At 45.1% G+C, this 6,976-nt stretch overlaps 1 protein-coding gene and 1 non-coding gene across 2 annotated transcripts in view; one reads left to right on the top strand and one right to left on the bottom strand.

The window, feature by feature from the left end:
* Window positions 1–227, bottom strand: part of ABHD17C (abhydrolase domain containing 17C) — a 57,460-nt gene extending 57,233 nt beyond the window's left edge. Inside the window, exon 1 of the mRNA XM_029237063.1 lies at window positions 3–227. Coding sequence (XP_029092896.1) covers window positions 3–89 — 87 coding nt within the window. The 5' untranslated portion in view covers window positions 90–227. The remainder of the gene's footprint in view (window positions 1–2) is intronic.
* A 4,150-nt stretch (window positions 228–4,377) lies between these two features.
* Window positions 4,378–4,449, top strand: TRNAD-GUC. Its single transcript has one exon. It is a non-coding gene; the product is annotated as a tRNA-Asp (tRNA).
* The last annotated feature ends 2,527 nt before the right edge of the window (window positions 4,450–6,976 follow it).

The following is a 6,976-nucleotide window of genomic DNA, read 5'->3' as shown; positions in this document are numbered from 1 at the left end:
GCGATGCGGCTCGGGCAGGGCGGGCAGCAGAAGAGCCAGCACAGCTCGCCCAGCGAGAAGCCGTTCATCCTGGGGCCTGGCTCGGGCATCGGGGCGGCCTCGAGCCCGCCGCCGCCAGTACGGCAGGCAGGCAGGCTGGCTCGGGTGCGAGGGCGGGCGGGCGCGCGGCGAGGAGCGCGCGAGCAGAGCACGGAGGGCGGCTGCTGCCCGCCCGCCCGGCGGCAGGAGGACGGGGGGGAGGGGAAGGGCAGGAGGAGGGAGGCGGGGCCGGCCCGGCGGGCGCCGAGCTTAGAGTCGGGGCGGGTCAGCGGCGGCCCCGCGGGCCGGGCGAGGCGCGGGCGGCTGGGGCCCGCGCGCTGCACACAAAGCGGGCGGCGGCGGCGGCCATGCCGGCTCGAGCGCACCGCCCCCAGGCCCCCGCTCCCGCACGACCGCCGCCGCCGCCGCCGCCGCCACTTCCGGGTTACCGAGCGCCCGCGCCCCGGCCGGGCCCCGGCGCCGGGCTCGGCATCTGGGCGGGGCTCCCCGGCCACCTCCTCCGACTCCGCGTGTGAGGGCGCGGGCACCTGCTCTGGCTTGGGAAGCGAGTCCTCCTTCCCGGACGGACCGGGGCCCGGAGCATGGGGCGCCCGGCTTAGGTGTCTGCGTGGGGGGCAAGGGGGCAGATCCCCAGAGGGGGCCCTGGAGGGGGCGCCGGCACCTTTAGCCCCCTGGGAAGCACGACCTGGGGCCGACAGGGGCTCTCCGGGAGCGCAGGGACCCGGAGGAGCGGGGCACCCGGGCTTAGGCACGTGGGGCAGGTGGGCCGATCCCCAGGCCGGACAGTGGAAGTGGCGCGGGTATCCTCCCCGATCGGACCATTCCCCTCTCTCCCCTTCCCCTGAAATTCCCTTCCTCAAATCCAGGTTTTCTCATGCATGGAGGTTCTTGGGAATCTATTGAAAATTTAACGAGTGGAAGAGAGTTGGAATGAACCTGAAATACTTGACTCTTTGGGTCCATGGTGCTTTCTGAACTGCCTCTTCCCAAAGTCTCAGGACCATAAAGGGTACTGGTGGTGTGGGGTAGAGCGGCGATCGCTGTATTTCCCTGTTACAGGAGGCTGTTTCTGCATATGTAACCACAGTATTGCTTTCCTAGGGACATGACTGGGCCTTTAGTAAATCCCTACATCTATAAAAGTCAGCTACTATAACAGGGCCGCACTGTATAGTTAGCAATATATCACGTGGCCGTTGTCATTTCTAATCCCACGGGCAGTAGATTTTCTAGTAGCAGCTAGGCGTCCTTTACAGTGCTAGTTTCTCAAGGCTTGTTTCTCGGGCCCCGGATTTTTAATGGTCTTAATCAGGAAAGATTTTATAATGATTTAAATCCATTGTAATCTTGACATGCACCTTTAAGTAATTTTTCCCCCCTCCAAATATTACTCTCAGTGCCTTGAGACTGAGTAAGCTCCGGTGCCAACTTCGCAGAGCCTTCTATCCTTCCTTTCTCCTCCTGAATTGGCAGCTGAATTCTCTTTCAGGAATTGACAGGAGATACCCTTTCTGGACTGCCAGCAGGGCAGCTAAACACATGGAAGTTGCCAGCATCACCACTCTGGATCTGTTGTTTTAACTCACAGACATCCAGGAGAATTTAAACATTGTTGTGGCTTTTGTGGAAGGTGTTTTTTTAATTAATTAATTAATTTTTTTGCGGTACGCGGGCCTCTCACTGTTGTGGCCTCTCCCGTTGCGGAGCACAGGCTCCGGACGCGCACCGCTCCGCAGCATGTGGGACCTTCCCGGACCGGGGCACGAACCCATGTCCCCTGCATCGGCAGGCGGACTCTCAACCACTGCGCCATCAGTCGAAGGTGTATTTTTGAGCACCTTCATCTAAATGAATTTACCCATGCTGATTTCTTTTTTCTTTCTTTCTTTCTTTGGCTGTGTTGGGTCTTCACTGCTGCACACGAGCTTTCTCTAGTTGTGAGCAGGGACTACTCTTCGATGCGGTACACGGGCTTCTCATTGTGGTGGCTTCTCTTGTTGCGGAGCACAGGCTCTAGGTGCACAGGCTTCCGTAGTTGCGGCACGCAGGCTCAGTAGTTGTGGCTCACGGGCTCTAGAGCGCAGGCTTAGTTGCTCTGCGACATGTGGGATCTTCCCAGACCAGGGATCGAACCCGTGTCCCCTGCATTGGTAGGCAGATTCTTAACCACTGCACCACCAGGGAAGTCCCCATACTGATTTCTATGACCTTCAGGACCTGGTTTTAAAAGGTTATTTCTTCACTAAAATATTAATAGTTATTAAATGTTTTTGAAACTGTCCAAAAACTTGGGCTAAAGAAAACTTGGTTGGCAAAGCCTGTTCAGACTAAATATTTGAAGTGTTATTTTAACGTTATTTGCACTTGGTGATGTTTCACCCCAAACCAAATTTTATCTTCTGGAGATTAGGTTTCCCTTTCTAAAAAGCTTTATGACTTGCTACTGTTTAGGCACTTTGTTTCTTGTATTCAACATATACTGATGTAATGTTTTTCATGCTCACAGCACCTAAGATGTTAGAACTTTTGTGCTGAAGCTATAAAGATAAGACAGCCCCTGCTCTCAAGTACCTTACAATTTAATTAAAGTGTTGGCAGAAGATTCAGAACACTTTTCCCCATGCATTCAAAACAAAACAAAACAATCAAAAAAAACCCCCAAATCCCTGTAAAAGCTAAGGAAATGGTTTTGAATCCTGGTTCCATGGTGATATTTCTGTGGGAAGGTAAGGTGACAGCCAAGTGTGTTACTCCCTAGTCTTATTCAGAATAAAATAGGATTTGGGGAACTGAAATGAAAAAGTGTTTTAACAGGCCCCTTGGTCAGTCTTTCTCCAATACTGCTCCCCTCATCTGTCTTTTGATGGGACTTGAATAGCATGGCAGTTCATGAAAGAGTGAGAGTCCCAAGTAGGTGCGTCTAACGTGCAGCTGGTGGAAGAGACCAGCTTTATATTCCAGATGGCCTGGTAGTAGTAGTGTTAATATTGTTAGGAAAATTTTAAAGTCAGATATTTGTTTTTTTTACATCCCTAAAGGATTTGTGGAGTGTCATGGAGTAAAATACCAATAAATAAACAAGTAAATAAATAAAAGCCTGGTTTTTATTTTCATCCTCTTGGAAGGCTACACAGAGGTGGATTCAAAGAGCATTTATTGTGGGAGGGAGATGCAAGAGGGAGGAGATATGGGCATATATGTATACGTATAGCTGATTCACTTTGTTATACAGCAGAAACTAATGCACCATTGTAAAGCAATAATACTCCAATAAAGATGTTAAAAAAAAAACAAACAGAGCATTTATTTCCCTGGAGAGTATGTTGGTTCAGGTTTGTGGGAATATTAAATTGAGACCCTTTTTTAAATGAAATTGCCCATATTGATTTCAATAACCTTCCAGGCCTGGTTTCAAAAGACCATGTCTTCACCAAATCATTTTTAGATGTTTCTGAACTATTCAAAAACTTGGCTAAAGAAAAACCTGGTTGACAAAGACTGTTCAAACTATGTATTTGAAGTCTGTTTTTAAGTTATTCAAACTTCATGAAGTTTCACCTAAAACCAAAATGTTATCTGTGCCACAAAATAGAGCTCCCAAATGTTTCTCACCCCATGCCACACATAGTCATGGTCAAGTTTGTGTGGCCCCTTGAGACAAGGCCCCCTCCCACCCCGGGGGGCTCAGCCTCCCCAGACAGAAGGGGTTCAGTATCTGCACGCCTCTCATACCCACAGCAAATGTGGCTGCGCGCCTTGGCATATTGGTTGGCGAACTTCAACATACAGCACAGGAAGAATAAATCTGCCCTATAGAATGCAAAAGTCAGGGATTACTAGCTGTTCACTTTGACCTTAAAGAATGTCTCTTTGGCTCTTCCTACATTTTAGTAGAGAAAGACGTTAAGTTTGGGTCTAGATCAGCAAACGTATTTACTAGCTACTTACCATGATTCGGTCACTGAGCTGATGTGCAGAATGCAAAGGTGGCTAAGACACAGTCCCTCCTGCCCTCCACAAGCTCATTGGTCTGCTGCTCAGACTAACTCTGCATCCTGCTAAGCCAGTCTGGGTCCGTAAACTAAACGATATTCCAAGTAGCTAAATGCCTTGGTCTCAAATTATTTAGTATTGGCCCTTTACACACTGAACTTTTCTACCAGATCAGTCGGCTTGATTTTGAGTGGGTCGAGATGGCCTCAGTTGTGTCAGCAGTGTAGAGGAGAATGATCCATTTTTCACTGACCGTAAGAGGAGGATATTTATGCTTCAAAACTGAATATGGTGGTTTCGATGGAAGGTAAAAGAGAAATCTAAGATACATTGCCCCCCAGGAATTCCCTGGTGGTCCACTGGTTAGGACGTGGTGCTGTCACTGCCAGGGCCCTGGTTCAATCCCTGGTCGGGGAATTAAGATCCCGCAAGCCGGGTGGCACAGCCAAATTAGGGGAAAAAAAAAAAAAAAATGAGTGCCCTGTTTTACTTTTGCTTTTCTTTTCTTTTTTTTAAATTTAGGACTGGATGCTCTCTGAGGGCAAGGATCATGCCTATTTTGGTCACCACTGTTTCTTCCGTGCCTGGCTAAAAGAAGATGCTCAGTAAATATTTATTAAATTGATCAAGTAAAGAATGAGTGAGTGATTTAGTGAGTGCATCAAGAGATCAAGACTGTACCTTCTGTTTTGGGCAGTATTATTGAAGGACAGGCTTTGTGGAAGACACAGAAGTCCAAAGCCCATGCCAGCATCCCCCTGCAGGAATAGACTACACACGCCCTCCGTCTAAGGAGTTGTGGCATTCTCCCCATCTTTCTTATCAACAGAGCTCAGGTTTTGTTCTGGGTAACAATGCTCCCAGTTAAGATGCACAGTCACCTGGCCTCCCCTGCTGTGAAGATGGCCACAGGACACAGTTCTGGCTAATAGTCTCTATGTGGAGAGTTTTGCAGAGCTTCTGGAAAGACTTAACAGAGCCAGACTCATCTGGAATGTTTCTCTTTGCCCTTCCCCTTGGTTCCCACTTGGGTTGCAGGCATTATTATCATTAGAGCTATGGGAGCCACCTTGCCACTATGAGGGTGAATTTCATAGTTGAAGATGGTGGAGAAGAAAGATAAAATTCTAGATCCTTCGTGGCATTGTTGAATAGCTGCCCAGCTTTGCCTTCAACTCGACGGCTTCTTATTCTGTGAGAATAAGTCACTTTATGTAACTGTAGTTGAGTATTTTGTTACCCGTAGCCTAATGCAATAATTAGGAATCGGATTCAGGAATCAGAAACAAAAGATCTTACGTTGTTCTTAACTGCTTTCTCAGTAAAATCAAAGAATATTGGTTGATGAACAATGGAACAGTTATGCCTGAATCCTGCTTTTTCCCCCATTTAAAAAAAATATTAAAGTATGCCTGAAGATGGGATAGATTTTTGAGACGATATCTATTAAATGCATTGGAAATGTGAAGAAAATCAAGCTTATAATTTTGAAAATAGTATAGATGACACTTGAGGCAATTCCAGGAAATCTAAGCCCCTGTTAATTAGGGGAAGGGCCCACCATTCAACTAAAAGCTTTTGGAGGCAAAGTATCTTTTCCCAGAACCTTTTTCAGCCTGAGGGCTCTTATCAAAAGTGTTGTAAATGAGGTCACCGGAACCCAGCTGGGGAGAGCTCAGGAGATCCATGAAATGCTGAGAAAGCGCTGCAGAGATAAGGATTGAAAGAAATAAAACACCAGCAACACACAGATAGGTGTTTTCACAGCTCCATTCTTCTCATGGATGATTAGGTCCTCAGACCTGCATTTCTAACTAGCCTCATCCTGTCACCTATTCACGGATTCTTAATAGGAGGTCTAGAGTCCCTGAAATTGATCACAGAATTTGGACTTGGTAAGATACTTGAAGATAGGAACTGTGTCCATCTTGCTTTTCCCTGTACAATCAGCACCAAACATTATGTCCTAGCACGTAATAGGAATCCAAAACATATTTACTAGTTATTGGAATTCAATTTCTAGTAATTTCTAATTGCTTTTTTAATGTGCAAAGATGTAATAGTTAGTTTATATAAGTGATTTTTTTTAAATGGGAAGTGGGAAGGAACAGCCTTTCATATGCTGAGCTTGCAAATCTAATTTTAAGGTGATAATGAACAATATCAAGGCTTCAATTTTAAGGTTTTGGTTTTTTTTTTTCCAGAATTTTGGATAATTGCACATGAAAACAGTGTACATGAATGATTGATCTATAGTGTTATTCAGGGAATTTATAATAATGAAAGAACATACTCAAAAAAACAGTAATACTAGCATAAGACCGGACAGATCTAGCTGTCTGTAAATATTTCAGGTGTGATAAAGTTGATATTCCAAATTTGTAGGATTATATTAACTTATTTCGATAATTGGTTAAATATTTGAAAAAAAGATAAAGTTCAATCCTGATGGATCAAAAAACTCAAAGATTTTTTGAAAGGAAACCAAAAGACAACTGGAAAATACAGATGAAAATTTATATATTTTTGAGCTTAACACCAAAGGCAGAAACCACAAAGGAAAAAATTGGTGAATTTGACTACATAATTTTCAGTCTTCTATATACTGAAATATTTACAGATGAAATGAGATGATGTTGAAGATTTGCTACCAAAAAAAAAAAAAGGTAAAAGAAAGAAATAGAAGAAAAAAAGGGAAACAAGATTGATTAGCTATGAGTTGATAATTGTCGAATCTGGGTGCTGAGTTGATGAGTACATGAAGGTTTCATATACAAGTCTCTCTACTTTTGTATATATTGGAAATTTCCCATAATAAAAAATTTACATTTTTTTGATTTTTAGGATTTTGAAAAACTAGGCCAAAATGTTTGCCATGAATTCATTTAAAAAAAAAAGACAAAACACCCCAATGTGGAAAATGGACAAAATATATGAACAAGCA

Source organism: Monodon monoceros, unplaced genomic scaffold, assembly GCF_005190385.1.
Source record: "Monodon monoceros isolate NGI ecotype Baffin Bay Population unplaced genomic scaffold, NGI_Narwhal_1 Super_Scaffold_21, whole genome shotgun sequence".
In the NCBI taxonomy this organism is placed as follows: Eukaryota; Metazoa; Chordata; class Mammalia; order Artiodactyla; family Monodontidae; genus Monodon; species Monodon monoceros.
The sequence above is the reverse complement of the archived record's forward strand: the minus strand, read 5'-3'. Positions and strand labels throughout refer to the sequence as shown.